Source organism: Limulus polyphemus, unplaced genomic scaffold, assembly GCF_000517525.1.
Source record: "Limulus polyphemus unplaced genomic scaffold, Limulus_polyphemus-2.1.2 Scaffold3334, whole genome shotgun sequence".
Taxonomy (NCBI): Eukaryota; Metazoa; Arthropoda; class Merostomata; order Xiphosura; family Limulidae; genus Limulus; species Limulus polyphemus.
Window position 1 is genome coordinate 9,680 of NW_013668944.1, and position 20,270 is coordinate 29,949.

At 30.7% G+C, this 20,270-nt stretch overlaps 1 protein-coding gene across 1 annotated transcript; it reads left to right on the forward strand.

The window, feature by feature from the left end:
* Positions 1-9,348: 9,348 nt before the first annotated feature.
* Positions 9,349-19,329, forward strand: LOC106469169 (actin-binding LIM protein 1-like). Its single transcript, XM_013929633.2, has 8 exons — positions 9,349-9,372; positions 11,311-11,449; positions 13,299-13,399; positions 13,796-13,873; positions 15,887-16,055; positions 17,545-17,592; positions 18,747-18,761; positions 19,143-19,329. The coding sequence occupies exons 1-8, from the start codon at positions 9,349-9,351 to the stop codon at positions 19,316-19,318; spliced, it is 750 nt and encodes a 249-aa protein (XP_013785087.1). The 3' UTR covers positions 19,319-19,329.
* Positions 19,330-20,270: the final 941 nt, after the last annotated feature.

Below are 20,270 nucleotides of genomic sequence, written 5' to 3' on the forward strand. Positions count from 1 at the left end.
AGTTTAACATTAGTTATAAATATGAAGTTCCAATCGGTCCACTATTATACAATTATAAGAATTTTGTTATCTAATTTATATGTAGATGAAGTTAATAATTAACCTTGTGAGTGTGAAAGTAGTTTATTTATTGATACTTTTCATAAACATATTATTACTTGTAACTTGGAAATTATAAACTATTATGTGAAATACTTAAAAAGATCTAAATACAGAATTTTCACAAAATGTAATAAGCAAAATTTTCCAAAATCCATTAAAAACGATATTAATGAATACATTTTGAAACTTTGTTACATCTTATCTGTCTAGATGATTTTTAGAATAGAAGTTCTTATGTACTTAAAAAAACGAGATTAAAATTATCCTGTATAAAATTTAAAAAATACCATATTGATTTATTGTTTCATCAATTAAAATTAACATTCAAGAATTACAAGAAAAATGTTATATTTTTCATTGATGAAGCTAATTGTAATTTTGGCTTTATTTCAAAAAGTTTCATGCATTAACTCTGATAAGTGAAATCAGTAATACACAAACATTTATACTTATTAACCAATCCAAAGACATGGTAATTAATAATTTCATTAAACCTTATAAAAAAAACTTTATTCTAAACCAAATTCTTTTGTAGATTTACCTTTTCTGTATCATATTCCTAAACTCCATAAATCTCTTATTAAATTTAGATTTATTACTTAACATTTTATTTGATAAAATTAAAAATTTAAATAATAATGAAAAGAAACACACATTTTGGATGATAAAAAATATTCAAATATTTGACATTACCACACTGTATACCACAATTCCATTAAAAGATTTAATTTCTGTTATGAATTCATTAATAAAACAATTCTGTTATCATTTTATAGTACTGGAAGAAAAAAAATTTAGCTCCAAAAATATGAAAGATATATTAAGTTTCTGTATGTATAATAATTATGTTTTTTCAATAATCAGGTATTTAAACAAGTAATAGGAGTTCCAATGGGAGCTAAGTATTTTACTTGTATTGCAAATTTATATCTTTACTTTTATGAGAATAGGTTTATTGAAAATTGCATAAACCTGGAAATTTTTGCTTTAACTTACAGATATATAAACAATTTAATTAGTATAAATAATCCTGAGATAAATACTTTTATTAACACTATTTATCTGGTAGAATTAGAAATTGAAAATACTTCAATTTGGGATGTAGAGACACATCATTTAGATCCAGAAATTAAAATAATAGATAATTATATCAATACAAAGATTTTTGATAAAAGACATTTTTTTCCCAACATTCAGCTTATCATCATTTTAATAGTAATGTGCTATACTTTTCTGTTATAAGTATTATAACTTCACAGTTATTGAGATTTTGTAAATTTGGTAAGAAATTACAATAATTCATTATTAATCTTGAAGTATTGATGTAAAAATTATTATTCAATGGATTTAATAAAGAAACTCTATGTAAAATTATTAGAATATTTTGTGATAAATATAAAGAACTAAAAATTAAGAAGTTATTGCTGAAAGTTCCTGATAAGTATTTTTTGTCATTAATAAGGCACTACTTTTATGTGGATAAACACCTTATCACATACATAGACTGTAGAAACAGTACAGCTTTTGATAGAATGCTAAAATTCAGAAAGGACTACACTGGATTTATATCAACTATACTCTAAAAGTGTTGATCAGAAATTACAGGCAGACACACACACACACACACACCTGTAAAATGCATACAAATGTTCTGTTGAAACCTATTATGATCTCTACATGAAATAATTTTCATTATGCTCATGACCTGTTTTTTTTAGAAATTCAATATTATAACAATTACTTACTTTCAGATGAAAACTTCTTTGTGCTTATAACATGTGGAATTCTGTTTCACTCCAACTCAGAGCAAGCTAGAGTAGAAAATGGATACCCTTGCAGTACAACAAAGTGATCTGAGTAATAAAACAAAAAGTGAACTGGCAGTTTTTATTGGTTGCTGTATATTTTCAGTCTTTCTAAAATCTCTTCAGTGCCAGTGAATAAATTACTTGCAGTGCTGTAATGTAAGAAATTTGGTATTTCACCAGTGAAAGTCACTTTCAGCTGGAAAGTGCACATCTCATGACCTTGCATTTTTACAACTTTATTATGAATATATGTTAGTAAATTTAGCATTAAAATCTAGTTTATAATTCAAATTTTAATATTATTTCAGTTTTAATTTAATAATTTCAAAAGGAAATGTTTATTACCTCAATCTTTACCCATGTATTATGTGATACACCTGTGCAGCAGATTGCCTAGTTAAGAATTTTTTGCTTGAATCCCTTGATCATCCAAGTTTGGCACAAATTACCTGTACTATAGGTATTGCTAAGCCATAATGCAAGTTTCCATCTAAGCATATAAAAAACAGACAAAATAGAAAACATGTTTAATAAAAGAGTAAAGGTTTAAACTATGAATACAAGTATGTAACTTCAGAATCAATACTGAAAAAGAAATAACTATTTTACTCAGCTTATTTCATGTTTTTCAACAATTCCTTTTTTTATACTTGAACGATGTTTGTAAAAAAAAACCTGGAATCAAGTAAGCTGTTTGTGTAAAGAAATCTACAATGTTAACAAAAGCACTTTGATATTCATTTAGGAGGCCCTAGAAACTGTGCAAATGGAATATAAAAACTTTGAAATGAAAATAAGTATTTAAATTCTTACCATGAAATTCATCTCTCATACAAACTGGCTCAGTAAATTCTCAGACAAATCTTTAGTAGAAATATGTTATTAAAAACTTTGTGTGTGTGTGTGTGTGTACAAAAGTCTTGTAATTTTTACTAATAAGCTGCCAGATTTTGTGAAGATAATGCAAATTAAATTTGGAAATATAGTAATCAATACTTCTCTAGTATGGGCTCAGTTCAATGGACTGAGCATGTGTACAAAGGGTTAATGGGAGCTTCACTAAAATCTGTAGTTCTCTATATGTAATATATGATTTTATTCTACAAGGAGCATCACTAAAGCTACAGTTTCTTATATACAGTTGATGTTATTATTTTGTCTGACTAGGAGCTTTATTAAAAGCAGCAGTACTCTGTACACAACTGTTAGATGTAGAGAGCAATAAGTCTCTTTCTGAACAGCTTTGTTCTCAGTATGGTGGTGGGTTGGAACTACAAACATGGTCAGATTTACCACAAGGAACAGGTGAAGTATGCTTTTGTTTTATATTTTCTAGTTTTATATTACATGTGTTGTTATTTAGTATCAAGTCAAAAACTACAGATTAAAAAAATCATACATATCATGAAGTAAACATTATCATAACTCTGGAAGTGAAAATGGAAATTTGTTATTACCTTAGCAGTACTTAGTACTAATTACTATTTTGTAAGATATTAGAACAAGCTTTATCAATCTGACATATTTTTACACTATCCAAAATTAATCATTGTCCACTGCTAAAACTTCTTTTAACAAAGTATTAGAAAAGAGTCGTAAAAGTACAGAGGCATGTGACTTCTGTTCTCATAAAAGCTCATTATATAATATTTTGTCAGCTTTGATATTAAATAAAATAATGTACATTTTGAACAACAAAGATATTACAGCATTTTATTAGTTTTTCTGGAATTTTTCTTTATTTCTACAACATTTTGAACACATGCGTGATCATTGTCAAGTACACAAAACTTAGGCTAAAACACAAGTTAAAGTTACTTCGTTTCATATTTTAAAAATTTTTATGCCAATAAATAACTAGTTTTTCTATCAAATTTCTAATTGTGTGTAAGGACAATTGTATTGGTTTTTTTTTTTTTCTGTGTGTGTGTTAATCAGGAGTTTGGTTATGTTGACTAATTGTAATTAAAAAATATACAGAGGGTTACTTGGGTAGTCATTAACAGTACTTTGTTAAGGTTTCCCTAATTCTTCTTTTATTAATAACAGATTCATGTTTAAGAATGGTAGTATTTGTGATGGAAAAAATCATGGTTATTTTTACTCGTCTGTTCATGCACTTGAGAATGAGTAGTTGTTGTTGTTTTTTGTTCTTTTATTCATGTGTATAATTTGTTTTTATTTTACATGTGTAAATAAACGAATCAATTTACCAACCTAATCAACCAAACCCATCTTCAAAAATTAAAGATGAAATATTGTCTTAGTCACTTGGATGAAGAAGATGAATCTCCAGAAATTTTCAGAATTCTAAAAAGTTATATTTTACTGAGCAACTTCTGAAATAAACCAAAAACTGTTCCATTGAGAAGCTTTTTACATGACTTTAGTGACAAAGCTGTCTTTCAAAACCAACAAAACCATGCAATGTAATCTGATGCCAGCAGAAAAAATGACTTAAAACTTCTTAGAAGCAACCAAGACATATCCAGGAAGCTACTAAAGATATTCTGTAGTAATTATATCAACCAAACAATATGAATCTTTAATGTTAAATACACTGAATTAAAAATCTAAATATACCTAATCAAACTTTATAGTTTATAAAAAAACATCCAGAGCTGGCTTCAGGCAAAATTGTGGCCTGTGCAAATTGTTGGGGCACATGTTGTTTTACAACTCTATTTAACTGTAATCTTTGCAAATACTGAAATGGGATACTGGAGCCTTACATTTTAAAAATAAACTCAATAATAAAAAATACTTCACTCTTCCATAAACATTTATACTACTCTAGACAGTAATATCACTGTAAATTTCAATGTTGTAAATTGATTCTCTCAAACTCCCCAACAACAAGCAATAAAACTTATCATTCATTGTTTTACAAGACCAAAAAATAGAATTAATTTGAAACCAGACCATTTAATCAATCTTATAACTTGTTAAAGGAATTTTTTTCCTGTACAAAGATTTATACTTTCTTCAAATTCATGGACTCTCTGAACAAAAAAAAACAACATTTCCTGAATTAACAGGAACAAGTTTTTTTACTTTTGTTTTCATTATTCTTTTACATACATGTACTCCTTAAATATTTGTATGATAGTAAAACATAACAATAATTTACAGAATTTGTTTTATACATTAAACAGAACCTAGATCATTTTCTGATAGTATTAAGGCCATTTCTGCAGAAAAATGTCAAATTAGAATTGGTATATTAGCCACCCTTCTTCTACCTTATATTGAACAATATGTTTACACAAGCTCTGTTTTGATTTTAATATGTATACTGTTATCTGTAGGTTACAATGAATAAATGTTATCCTTTCAACACATCTACAACACTCATAAAGAAATATAATCCACTGTTGAAAGTAAAAGTAGCTTTATGGTAAATTTTTAAATGTAAACATAATACAAGCCCCCCTCAAGGTTTCAATGCAAAAAACAAAAACAAATTTCAATGGAATTTAATAAACTGGTTTTCTATCCTTGTAATTTACTAATTCCTTTGCAAAATAGTCAGGCAAACCATAAATTAATTCAAACAGTCTAGAGAAGACAATATTAATAGACATTTGAATTCAAAAGTCATACATCGAAACTGACCAACCCTAATTACGAACACAGTTTCTTTTTAGAAAATGTTAGCATACCCCTTATGGAAATCTGGAAAAGATTAACGTGAAACCATGATCTTGACGTAAATAGATTCCTGTTCACTCCACAAATACAAATGAAATATGTGCAAAGAATCTATACAATGAACCCAGTCCTCCAGAAAACATTTGAAAATATGATGCAACAACTGTTCAGTTTTTTGCCTACACCCAGGACCCTTTTTGTATATTTTTTATATCTTATTTCTTCTATGTATTTTCAACCTCACAAAAAGAACCTCAAGATACAAACACACACATAAAAACCTAACACTTTCCTGACCTGTGATTAGAAATCTTATATAACCAACTGTTCATTAGTATGTTATTATATAAAATAAAAAAGAAGCTACATTATTGTACATTTTAGCTCAAGTTTTGAGTATTTGGCATTGATTATGCGAATGATCAAAACATTGAACAAATAAATTGTGATATCTTTAAATAAATATCAACAGTAGGAAAACTCAAAAATAAAAGAAATATCAGTTTAATATATTGAATTTTGAAAACTTTCATTTAATTTATATTGTAAGTTTTTACATTGTAAATACTGTATTGTACAACAAATGCCTTAGAGGTCAAGTTCACAGAATGCAGTGTTTTGCAGCTCGATTTTTTATTAATGTATACAATTAATTTGATTTTTTGTGATAATATAACCTTTTTGACAGATTTTATTCATGCCTTGCATGTTTGGGTTCAGAAATTTCAGAGCAATATTAAATTTTCCTAAAATAGTTACATAAAATACATATTCACTTTTTCACATACTCACATTCACTTTTCTGCATCACGTAATGCCTCTATGTTCTGAATTCTTTATTTTAGGTTTTCTCTGTTCCATTATGTGGGTTTCAGAATGTCCACCATTTAGAAACACCTACTGAATATATTGACAGGCCAGAACTTAAAATAAGAACCTTCCACCATTCTTATTTTGTGAGATATCAATAAATTTATTACACTCATGAAAGAAACTTTTTCCAACTCTTCATGCTTTGGAAATTACTTACTCACTCATGCTTACTTTCAGTGGTACATTGAAAGGCCATTGTGTGAATTACACGATAAAGGTGCAATTTCCCAAGCAGATTTTATTAAGTGAAGACAAATGTTGGTACTTGAGTAAGTAATGAAATTTTTTAAACCTTTTTTTACAGGTTAGCTAGAAAGTTAGATATATTGTAATAGTTTTGAGGCATTATGTTCTACTGTTTGTATTTTAACTTCTTAAACCCAATCAGATGCTGCCAGCAGCCAACTTAAAATCCTGATTTATCAGTGTGAGAACATTTATGTCTCTTTGGCTGAAAATTAATCCAAACCATATCATTATCCACAATATTAATAAAATTGAAAGTTTATAAGATATGGTGTTAATTATTAGGAAACCATGAAAATAATTCCTTCAGAATGTTCAAAATATTACAGGTTTAAAGAGTTAAAATATATAGTTTAAAGTTACATGAATTACTTTTTGGAGAACCAACTTATTGAGGAAAATTTAGGGTTAATAGAGACAGGTTTTCTAGAGCAAAAGGCCTCTATTCTCAAGTAAGTGCTAAATTTCTTATTTTTTATATGTTGATATATATTCTTTAATAAAAGTTATTAGGTGAGGTAAAAAATTAAATGAAAAAAAATTTTTTGTCTCAAGTTATACAGGGGAGTATACATGGTTAAACTACATGTGATGTAACCTGAAATTTTGTTTATCCTACAATTTCTGCACTCCTGCTGGGTAATGTATTGCTACTTGCAGTCTGTCAAATGCTATGTTCACCAATTGTCAATTAAAAACTTTTACTTAAACTTCTTCATAGTATAAATATATATTGTGTTGCTGTTGATTCTTCTAAGATTCTTCTACAGTAGGTGTCTGTGACGTGTTGGTGATAAATTCAAAAAATGAACAGCACTAACTCCAGTTATTTTCAAAATAATATATATATATATATATATATATATTTGGAACAAGTTAAACATATGTACAACAAATTCTTTACATTATAGAGATCGTAGGCATATCATAAACAATATATAGTTCTCTTCTTTTTGTCAAAAGTCCACTTAGGCCTCTTCAATTGCTTCAGAATACCCATTAACAAGCCAAACCACAGTTGTGTCCTATACTTCTAAAATCATCTGCTCCTTTTTCTCTCTTAGTATTTCCGAGAATTGTCTGTCTATTTGTCAAATTCCAATGAGGCTAGTTCAATTACTTTTGAACTCTCTTTCAACACTGTTAGTCTCATTGGACCTATATTAATCATTAGGCTTTCCATTCCTATGATGATTAACTTTGAGTTTAACTTTTCTTTGGCCAAATTCCTTCTCGTAACTTTACTTCTCATCTACTCTGTCTGTCTACTTTTCCTGCTCATCTCACACTATTTATATGTTTGTTACTTAATCTTCTGCTTGCTATATCCTGAACATCAATAAATTTCATGCGACATTCGATAATCTCAACATCAGTGAGTTACAAACATCACGTACAACTGTTAGCAAGTTACTTAAATAAACTTGTACTAACATTTACTTTAAAATAATTGTTTCTAACTCTCTTGTTATGAACAAAGCTAAACAATCATAAAATATTCACTCACAAAATATATATCAGTTAATAATATTTACACAAAACAGTCTTTTATATCATGACACAGTAGTTAAGACATGGTTCAAAGAACAATAAAATGAAAGCATTTGTAAAACGTTAGGAGATCCAAAGCTTCTATAATAAATAATCTTAATTGTCTGTTAAAAAGTGCACTCATTTTAGTCTAAAAACGTATTTTTGATTTTACTTAATATTTTCAACTTCCAAAACATACATACCTTTACTGACACTTATAGCTGTTACTCAACTGCCAGGGTTTCTTCTTTGCCCATCTAAGCATTAGTCTGATTTTTTCTTACTTCCTCCAGTCTTTTATACCCCACTCAATTGCCCTTGGTGATATTTGTCTTGCGATACTCTCCACCAACGTCATTGCACCCTCTATCCTGGTATTGTATATAAGCACCTCATTCAGATAATTTAGTCACTTTTTCTTCAAAAAGTGTCATTAATGGGTTTCCCAGTATTATGATTGTTCTGAGATACTTTGAATGTTATTGTTTTATCTAGTTGATTTTAATAAATGGACTGGTATGTGGACCTCCCTCTAATACCTTTATCTCGGGTTATTTGCCTGATCTGGCATTCTCTTCACCTTGAGCTATTTTAACCATTTCTTGATTATCCAAAGGGGTGAGTATTTTTATTTCTACCTTTCAGGGTCCTTTACCTTGTTTTCACAAGATCCCACTCTGTGATGAGTGTTGGCCAGGCAGGTGGGCTTTTATTTAAACCAATTCCACACTAGCAACCACTATTTCACTATAATTAATACCAGTTGCAACAGGCTCTGTAGAAATGAGTTGTTCCGTAAGACTACCTAGGAGCTCACCAGGTGGTATTACCATACTATGTTGGACCCCCACTCATGGAACTATTATGAGTAAAGCTAAAGGGGATCCTGCCTGTCCCTGCCAATCATCGGATTAACTAAATCGGGGTCGGTTTGCTTTTAAAAATTTAGGGAACTTGGTTCACCTCTTGCACTGTTTCCAGAGCAGTGTTCTTCAGGACTCCCCAATGCACATTACCTCCCAAATTCTACTAGTGGAGCTAGAGAGTTCTTACCACACCCGATTTCCAGTCACTGGGGTGGTGGACAGAGGCTTTTCCTCCAGTGTTTGAGTGAATTCCTCCACTCTTTGAGAAGATGGATGTTGTTTCCCAGATGTTGGTAGGAGCGGTGCCAGCCTATGTGGGAGCCTATTCATAATACTGGTTCAGATTTGATGCTCGACTATCCAGTTGGGGTGTGCATGACCCTTCTTTTTAATCAATATCAGTTCAGTATATTGTTCATGGAAGGAGGTCCACTATCTTTTTGTAATTCTGAATGCAGAATGGCCCCATCCTGGGTCCTTGTTTGAGCACAGGTGTTTCACGTTCTCCCCATAATTCCAGGGGCAAGTGGAAGGCTCCTTGCCCACTTTGTTCGGGAGTGAGGATGAATATTCATAATTCCAGATTGGATGAGTTCTGCTTTTTTGGTTGAGTAAGACATAAAGGATCCCATCATTTCGAGCCTGGGATGTTGCCTTTTTGGCTTTTTCAGGTGGATGAGAAGGTTTGTCTGCTTCGGTGTTGTTTACTTGTTTGTTGTGATTCCAGTGGTTTGGAACATGTCACCATGTGGCTACAGGTTGGAATCCAATCACAAGTATATCTATATATATAACGTTGAGGTCCAATTGCTCTAGTCACCAAAGTGGGATATAGGGACCAAGACCCCTTAATTCCAACCCCGAGTAGTGGAACCTCAGCTATCTGGTTGGAGCTGGTCTATAGTGATGATTACTCATGTATGATTTCATTCTTGGTACAGGAACTAAGTTCAGGGTGAAGAACATACCTGTTCTAGATGTAGAGCGGTTTCCTCACTTGGGTGTCACTCCTATCTTGGTACACCCATGACCTATGCAGACGCTTTCTGTATAGATAATGCTTTCACTGGCCCCACCTCAGTGTGGGATTCTATTTATAAGTGGCAGCAGAGGTAAGTATGTTTTGGAAGTTATAATTTTCCTATATCAAAAATGTATTTCCAATATTACGTACCTTTGCTGACACTATCTCGCCCTTCCTCCCCACTAAAAGCCGGTGTTAGAGACTGGGATGGTATTAGTCTAGAAAGAGTGATAAAATTATCTGAATGCAGTGCTTATATACACTACCAGGATAGAGGGTGCATTGATGTAGGTGTAGAGAATGACAAGATAATTATTGCCAAGGGCAATTGAGTGGGGTATAAAAAACTGGAGCAAGTGAGAACAAATCAGACTAATGATTAGGTGGGCAAAGAAGAAACTCTGGTGATCGAGTAATAGTTATAAGTGTCAGTGGAGGTAAGTATTATTGGAAATACATTTTCAATTTAGGAAAATGTTAACTGTCAATGTTAGACAAGTTTTATGAACAGGTGGTACAGATTTCCTTTCCTTCTGTTTTATTAATGTTATTTTCCAGTATTATTATTATATTATGCTTAAAGGATGTGGTATCATTCCTCTTTTATTTTTCAGCGAAATAGATTTACAAATTTTGTATGTTGAATTTAACTTTATGACAGCTTTTTCATTGTTGTTGTAACAAATTTAGATGTGCATATTTCTCTATTTGATATAGTTGATGCCTGTAAAGTTATTTAAAATAATGAATATTTTCTGTACTTATATTTTACCAATAATGCTAGGTATGTAACAGTTATTTTCATGCTGGGGAAGATTTCATATTAATCATTTGTAAGTAGAGAATTCAACTATCTGTGTTTGGAACAATAACCTTGCATATGTAGTTTAGTGCATTTTTTTGCAACTAGAGATATCAACTTTTCTTGGTAAAGCCAATATTTGTAGCAGTATCTTCACATAGTTTGACAAATTGTATCTTTGCAGCTAAAGATGTCAGCTGTCTTTGGTTAAGCCAGTACTTGTTACAGTAGCTTCATGTACTTTAATAACAGGTTTATCTACAACAATTATAGAAGTCAACTTTCCTTGGTTAAGTCAGCATTTGATACATTATTTTCATGTAGTTTAACAAGACATTTCTCTGCAATTAAAGTTAACTTTCTTTAGGTTAGCCAGTTTTTGATGAATAAATTTACTAAATTTAGCAATCCTTTCTTGGCTTAATACAGCTGCATAAATGCTCTGTATTTCAGGCCGGTGACAATCACCATTTCCACCCAAGCTGTGCCCGGTGCTCTAAATGTGGTGATCCATTTGGTGATGGTGAAGAAATGTACATGCAAGGTAATGACACTGTGTGAAGTATCTTTCATCAAAGAGTGATTGACTAACAGTTCTGTGTTTTTGCTAAGTTATAATAAAAAGATGGTCATGTTGTGACATAGTAATAGAAGCTATCAGCACATGTTTTTGTCTGATTAAAAATGTCTAGTTATTAACAGTAGATACCAGCTACTTCGGTGTTATACTGTTAATGTGAATGTTTTTTGAGTGTCTTATTTTTAAGACAACATTATACTTTATCCTAATGAATAACTAACTTCAACATTTAGAACTAACTTTAAAAACCATAACATTTCATGTAAGGTTTTTCTTTATAAAGTATTGGTTTCTTTACTTCTTTATATGAAAAGTACTGTAACCTGGGTATGAAAGTTGTTTATTTATGAATGATGGTTCATGAACTAATAGTCACATGAATAAATCTTCTGATTGATTGATCTTGTTTGAAGTTTGGTTTATATAATGTTTTTTATCAGCTTTGCTTTCTTGATAAATGTAACCATATGTCAGCAGTCAGGTGATTAACCCTAGAATTGGGGTCCATCAACATCATTGGCTTTGTAAGCACATTTTTATAACCTATTTATGCAACAAATTGCTTGTGGGTCTATTACTTTGTTGGTCACAGGACTCTAATTAACATAAGGATCACACAAATGCAAAAAAATTAAACACCCATTGTGATTCTGGATTATTTAAAACAAGTTTCTAAACAATATGTATTTTTTGATGTTTACAGAAACCTAGCAGAAGCAATTAAAATTTTTAATATGAAATAAATGTATAGGCTACAAGTTGTGAAAAAAGGGTTTTATATATTTGTATCTCGAGGAAGATATTTTGAGATATAAAATGCAGTGCCTGTAAACTGGACACAGTTGAAAATCATTTTCAACCCTTGCAAAGAGCTTTATGTGACAACAGAGTAACTTTCACGACAAACTAAATACTGTACATCTTGGCAGAGTTTTCAGACACTCCTTGGTATATATTTAATGTAGATCTAATCTGATGATAATGAGTTAATTAATTTGATGAAATATTTTTGTAGACAACTCGAGCAACCATACCACATGTTTTGCTGCTTTATACAGTGTGCATAAACATCCTTGAAAGTGTTTGAAAAGGGGCCTTTTTTTTTGCAAAAGTACTTAAAAATATCATAATAGCAGAATATATCTAACTTTAATGCATGTTGCAAAGTTGAGCCCAATAAATAAATGCATTCTTTTCCTTTTAGTCTACATTCACACGTTGAACAAATAACCAGGAATTTTATAAAATTTCAGTGGAATCCGATTGATTTTGGTATAGATGTTAGTTTTCAAAAAAGTGATTGAAAAAGATTCTGAAAGAGCTTAGAAAGTCCTTGAAAAGTGCTCAAAATTGATCTGATTAATTGAGTATGAACCATGTTTATCTTTTTTTAATGGACAGAAAAAGGTAACTATCAGTTTATTTGTCCCTATCTGCCTGTCTAGGTATAGTCGTTCTAATGTAGCTACAATAGCTATATCGTCGAATAAAAATATTGTTAGAAACATAAAATTCAAGATATTTGACACAGTAAACCTAATTTTAAAATGTTTTATTTGGTTTAGTTTCAGTATTAGTTTCAAACTGACATGTTACAGACCTAGTTCTTTTCTTACAGTACTAATTTCAAGCCACCACATAGTTCTAGCCCTAATATGCTATAGATATAGTCCTTCTGTTATAGTACTAGTTTCAAGTCCTCCCTTCGTCAGGACGGGAATAATTTTCTAGTTAAAAGTAAAGTAAGGAAAGAGAAACAGAATACCATGTATAAAGAATGCAGGTGATAATAATGCACGTTGGAATATTGCAGGTGGAGCCATCTGGCATCCAAGATGTGGGCCAGCACCTGAAGAAAAACTAGCTGATGGTTATATAAATGGCCAAACTAAAGAAGATCTGGTTGATGGTGAGGTAAAATACTCTATCGTATTAACTCTTGGAGAGTTTTGCTTCTGGTTTGATACAATTCATTCTGGAAAAGTAAGGACTGCTGTATATTCTTTTATGACACTGACGTTTGACACGTTGCACGTGTATGAAAATTATTTTGAATTTGTCATTAGCATGTGAACTAGTATGCTAATTTTTTAGCTTTTTATTTAGATGCTTATGAAAATAATGATTTGGATGAATTATTGAGCTTTAATTGAAAATTGCATATTTTTAAACTTTTATTTGGTTAGTGTTAGTAATAATTGTTGCTTAAATATAATTTTTTTTATTAATGCATGTGGTATATTGTAGTAATGGCTGCTGTCGATAAATTTTTTTTAAAAGAAGTTTATGTTTCTTTCATTTGATTGGCAGCGTACAGTAGGTTGCTCTTATTCTCCGAGTTTGTCCAGTTCACGTTCACAAAGCCCCCATGGTTCTTTGACGAGAAAGGTTAGTAGTGTGATGATGTGTTAAACAAGTACACATTCTGACAAATACACAATTTTATAAATGTTTAAAAAAAACTGCATGGCTCATGCAATGCATCTTTGCTTACTCTACATTTGAAGCTGAGTTAACGTCAGTTTGCTGATCATGCTTTATTTCTTGGCATGCAGATGGTGTGGAAAAATAAGTGAGAAGTGAAAGATTAGAAGATAATTTAAAAATTCACAAGTTATTTTTTTAAATTCAAAAGTATACAGGTATATTACTAAATTCATATTGAGTTCAAACTTTGTTAATTGAATGCAAAATTTCTTTTTCTTTTCCCAGATATGAAAATTAAGAAAAGGTTAATGATATATAATTGAACAATTTTTGAAGGAGACCACTTAATTACTAAGAATATAAGAGAAATAAGAATAAGAGAAATGTAAAGGTATACATGAAGAGACTGTAATTATTATAAAATGTTTATTTATTGTTTTAATTACTATTAAGTCTTTTTGATTTCTCTTTTCAACAAATATTTTTTACACAGAAATTCTAACTCGTACTACGTCACATGTAAAACAAATGAGGAGGTTTTATTTAAAATAATTTAAATGTTATTCATCATCAGAAAGATTCAATGAACACTGATCTTGTCTATTTAGTGTTTAAAAAACTTTCACATATAAATATTTATTCAAGCTGTTTTTTTTATGACAAGGAATTTGATATAATAAAAAAGCTTGTGGGATAAATTACTTAAAATCTTAAAGGGTGTGAAACGTGCTGCCAGTCTTAGGACAAACCTCAGCATTCCCGCATGTGTGGTTGCTGTGAAACGTGCTGCCAGTCTTAGGACAAACCTCAGCATTCCCGCATATGTGGTTGCTGTGAAACGTGCTGCCAGTCTTAGGACAAACCTCAGCATTCCCGCATGTGTGGTTGCTGTGAAACGTGCTGCCAGTCTTAGGACAAACCTCAGCATTCCCGCATATGTGGTTGCTGTGAAACGTGCTGCCAGTCTTAAAAGAAACCTCAGCATTCCCGCATGTGTGGTTGCTGTGAAACATGCTGCCAGTCTTAAGACAAACCTCAGCATTCCCTCATGTGTGGTTGCTGTGAAACATGCTGCCAGTCTTAGGATAAACCTTAGCTTTACACCGTCTTGTTTTTGTTGCTGTGAAACATGCTGCCAGACTTAGGGCAAAATTGTAGCTTTACTAAATCTTGTTGCTTTGAAATGTGCTGCCAGTCTTAGGGAAAACCTTAACTTTACTACATCTTGTTGTTGTTGTTGCTGCTGTGAAACATTCTGTCAGTCTTAGGGCAAACCTTAGTTTTACTACTACTTGATGCTGTTACTTTGAAACATACTGATAGTCTGTGGGTAAACCAAAGCTTTACTAGGTGTTGATGCTGCACATGCAATATCCCGTGAGTGATGAAATTTAAATTACCAAAATTAAAACAGGATTTTCATTACAGTTGTTAAAGAAGTTGAAATTTAATTTGGTCAGGTGAATGTTTGGCAGTTATTGACTCTCATAATCAGTGAAAATCCAGGAATTAATTTTACTCTTTGTTGGACAGTTTTTCATTATGTTTTTTTTTCTAGGTTTCTGCACATATTTCAGAATATAAAATTTACTCACTATTACTTTACACTGTGGTATTATTTATGTTCCTTTACATGTTTCAGTATTGAAAACTTATTTAGTATTACATTACACTGTATTGGTATTATTTAGGTTCCTTTACATGTTTCAGTATCGTAAACTTACTCAGTATTTCATTACACTGTATTGGTGTTTTTAGGTTCCTTTACATATTTTAGTATAGAAAACTTATTTAGTATTACATTACATTGTATTGGTGTGTTTTAGGTTCCTGTACATGTTTCATTGTAGAAAACTTTAGTATTACATTACAATGTGTTGGTGTTTTCTAGGTTCCTTTACATGTTTCAGTATTGAAAACTTACCCAGTTTCTATTCAGCTGTCATCACAATGTCAATTTTTGTTTTAATATAGTATGGGCATAAACGTTCTGGTAGTTATCCAGATAAAGAAAACATCTTTGTTGGTGACCTTAGTCGTGTTTACACCATAAGTTACTTGACAGCTGAACCCACACAGGGCTACCTCAGACGCCCCATCCAGCCCTATCCACCAAAGTCTCCACAGTTTTTCCGACCTCCAGGTAGGTTGTAGAACACATTAACATAACTTCAATTTTTTTGTTATAAAAATGCACAAAGTGTTTTTCATAACAATGTTTTTTGCTGTTTTATAAGCAAGTGTTCTGACTTATCGGGGTAACACCTTTGACTTAGATATTCATAATGCAAGATCTTTGTAATGTTTTTGGTCTTTCTTCACCTTGCTTGTGAATTCCATGTCATAGTCATATAAACTACAAAGAAACAATATCTAGTAGTAAAGAATCTTTGATTTGTTCTTATCAATGATACAGAGTTTTTTAATCTTAAATGAACTGTCACTGTTTAAAACAAGTAAGCTCTAATTGTTGTTAAGTAAAAGTGTACATGACTTGGTTTTTTCAAAGATTATCGTGAAATTGTTCAATTATATATGATTATTTTCACATTTATTGATATCTTCAAAGTTAGATATAAGTTACAAACTTATTTTTTACTGTATCATATTTTAAAGTTATTCTGTTTTTTTCTTTGAAAGTGATGGAAGAAGTTGCTTTTTATTTCCTTTATTGGAAAATTTTGTCTAATTATGTTAATGTAGTAGTTTCCCATAAACGTTTTTGTGGATGTTTATTCTTGCTAGTGGGTTAGTTGACATGGCAACAGGGAGAGAGAATAAAATCAACACTGCATTATTTTAATTTTGGTCTCCATTTTGTGTTAGTAATTTTTCAAGGAAAAAAAAATTTTATGTAGCTACTTTTTAAGATTGTAAAATAGTGAAATTTATTGTTGTAGTTTGATTAAAAGATTGTGCCAAACTTGTTATTCTGAACTTCTCACTTCTCTTTCTTATTTGTGAGTTATCTGTGATTGGATCAAGCTCCTCCATCTTAAGAACAGCTTTAATCCTGAAAATGTTTGGACAAGGAAAGGCATTGGTTAAATTCACAGCTGATCATTTAAGTTTGATTTGATAGACTGTAACAGCATCTGAATATGATATATTGGTTAACATGCCTGGATTGTGAATCCAAGGATATATGATTCACAATGTATTGTCACAAATATGTTGCTGTATGTGTGCTTGAAGAGCAATGATCAGATCATATTGTTTGATGAAATGGGTGCTGTTAACTAATTACTTTTCCTCTAGCTTTTAATTTCAAAATCAAGGACAACAGTGCATCAATAATTCTTGTGTAGTTCTACTTGAAATTAAGAAACAAAGAAACAAGAGTGTAACATATGTGGATGGTAGATCTGATATCAGGACTTTTTTAACACACTGTGCGCAATGTAACATTTGAATGGTAATACCTGATATCAGGATTTATATAACAGCGTGGAGTGTAACATATACATGGATAGTATTATATGATGTCAGGATTTATATAGCTTTGTAACATATTCATTGATGGTAATATCTGATATTAGGATTTATGTAACACATTGTAACCTGACCTCATATATTAGATTACAAAATAATTCTGTTTAAATTGTTCATCTGTAAATGTTACCTTTCTGCAGAAAGTTTGAAAAGAAGATCACCAGGAAGATCGTCAGGAACAAAACAAGGCAAGTTTCTCAATATTAGTAGACTCCCTTCTAATTTAAAGTAAGTGAAAAGTTCTTTCTTTGTTACAACAATGTATTTGTAAATGTTAAGGTATTATTTTAAATAATGAGAGACAGTTATGAATGGAATAATAGATTATTAACATCTAACAAAGAAAATGCCTGAAAAATATTTTTGATATCTTAATATTATTTTATTTTTTGACAGTTATGTGCATTGACAAGAGAGGTTTTTTTTAAATTTATGTCCTTTACCTTTACACCCGACTTTTAAGTGTTTTGTACTAGTCCTCACTGTTGTGGCTTTTTACAGTACATTTTTTTTCTATTTATGAATAATATATGATCACATAATTATATAACTCAGACAAAAAATATTTTGTGTGTTGTTGGTGGAGATCAACATAATAGGTTGGAATAAAAAGAGACATGGGCATGTTCATACATCATTAAAGAAAATTGTGTATTTTTAAATTTGAATTGGTTTGATGTGTTGACTCTAAAATGTACTTACTAAGTTTTTAAATTATTCAAGAAATTTTTGTAATGTAGTAATGAAATTGTAAAAGAAACTGAAGATGAAGAGTGAACAAATCTTTGATTGTTCAGTCCGAGATGTGTCGGGTACCGCTTGGTTACTCAGTACTTTTTCAGTTTGTATTTGAACTTTTAAAGATATTATTATATAATTAAATTTATGAAGTTTTCTAAGGTGAAGTCCCAAAGTTTAACAATGAAAAAAATATTTCTGATTTATTTTACATCTATTTTTAATTACCTCCATCATTATAAACTGTGAAGTAATGAAGGCATTATGTGTTGATGTTATATTTTAATGAAATAACTGACACATAGCTATGAAGTAACACAAATGTTGTGTGTAGATGATATATTTTAATGAAGTAATTTATACATATCTGTAAAGTAATAAAGGCATTATGTGTTTATGTTATATTTTAATGTAGTAATTGATACATATATATATGTGAAATAACACAGGTGTTGTGTGTTTATACAAGCAATTGATTCATTTATTTAAACTTGAGTTGAAACTCTGAACATTAAACATAGTTTAGGTTGTTTGCTCATCAATCACTTTTTTGTTTCATATCAAAAACTGTGATTATTCTAATGGTGGATGTTGGATTCTTCAGGGATGTCTGTTCTTGGTAAGTTTTATAAATTTATAGAAATAGGTAGTAAAGTTTGAGAAATTGAATGAAAACTTGGTTTGATTTTTTATAGAAGATTCTTTACACCTATAAGGCTGCTTTGTCTTTATTACACTTAATATTTTAGGTATTTAGCAAAAAAGGAAGTGTGTAAGTGTAAATGTTGTTTTAGATTATTGTAATAGACATTAATCATTATGATATTTAATTATTTAGCAGTGATTAATGGCTCTTGTGGGGATGTTTACATTCCGATATCCTTTTTTATGTTTTGTACGTCACAGTTTTGTTAAAGTTATTTATTACAAGTTATTAACTTAAAATGATATATTTCTCTTATCCATGTAAAATATCTTTTATCTTAAATATTGTTTGCAGTGGAATCCATCCAGTCTAGTGTACCTCGACCCAAGTCTCCATACATGAATAATGAGGAACCGATAGAATTATCACATTACCCAGGAGCACAACGACCTAAACCTACAGAAATTCCCAGGATTGAAAGAGATGACTTTCCTGCTCCACCATTCCCTTACACCGATCCCGGTATGTGACAAACATCCTTGAAACTTAGGCAGAAAATTTTCCTTATAGTTTTATTTCTGTGTGTTCTACATACATTACTCTCCTTTATATATAATTTCTTATCTATGGAATTTAAAACTTTCCTAAATTTTGATTTTGAACATCCTTAGTCCTTTTAAGGTCATGTGATAAGACCAACCTGACATGTTACTATTTGTAGCTTAACCAGTCAAGAAAGTTATATACTGATTCATGAGATAGATGCAGTGTGTCCTACCTGGGAGATATGTTTTGAAAGAAAGAATGTTTATTGGGAATTAAATTTTGATGCTGTCACATCAGATTCAGTTCCACTTGTGAGGAAGGCAGCTCATTTTGAAATTGTCAGCTACAGAGAGAATGTATTGTGAATGCAGTTTTGGCACTTTCACGTCAGATTAGTTCCAACAAAGTAGGAGGACAGTCGGTTCTCTAATTGGTCAGCTTCAGATAGAATGTTTATTGTAAATGCAGTTTTGGCACTTTCACATCAGATTTGGTCCAACTTTTGAGGAGGAAAGTCAGGTTTATGACATGAAATAGCTAAGACATATTAATTAGGCCTTATTGTTACCAATTATATCTGTTGATCATTTGATAACTTTTAATTAGTTTTCATTTATCTTCGTCTTCAATAGTCTTACCACTAGATGATCAGCTGACACTAATTAGATAAAACATTTTATTTCTATATTGATTTCAGTAGTGTCTTGCTTCTTTCACCTGTAAGCAGTTGCTATGCCTGTTTTTCTGCACGTTACATCGTCAGATCTTTGTTTTTGTTCAGATAAAGGGGCTGTGAGCTGAATTAATCCTTGAATTAAAACAAAAAAACAAAGCATGACAATCATGAAGAGTTTGCTCTAATCAACATAAGCATATTTTAATAACAGATAAGAAGCTATAAGGAATTATATTATGGTAGATGTAAAATCTGCCTGA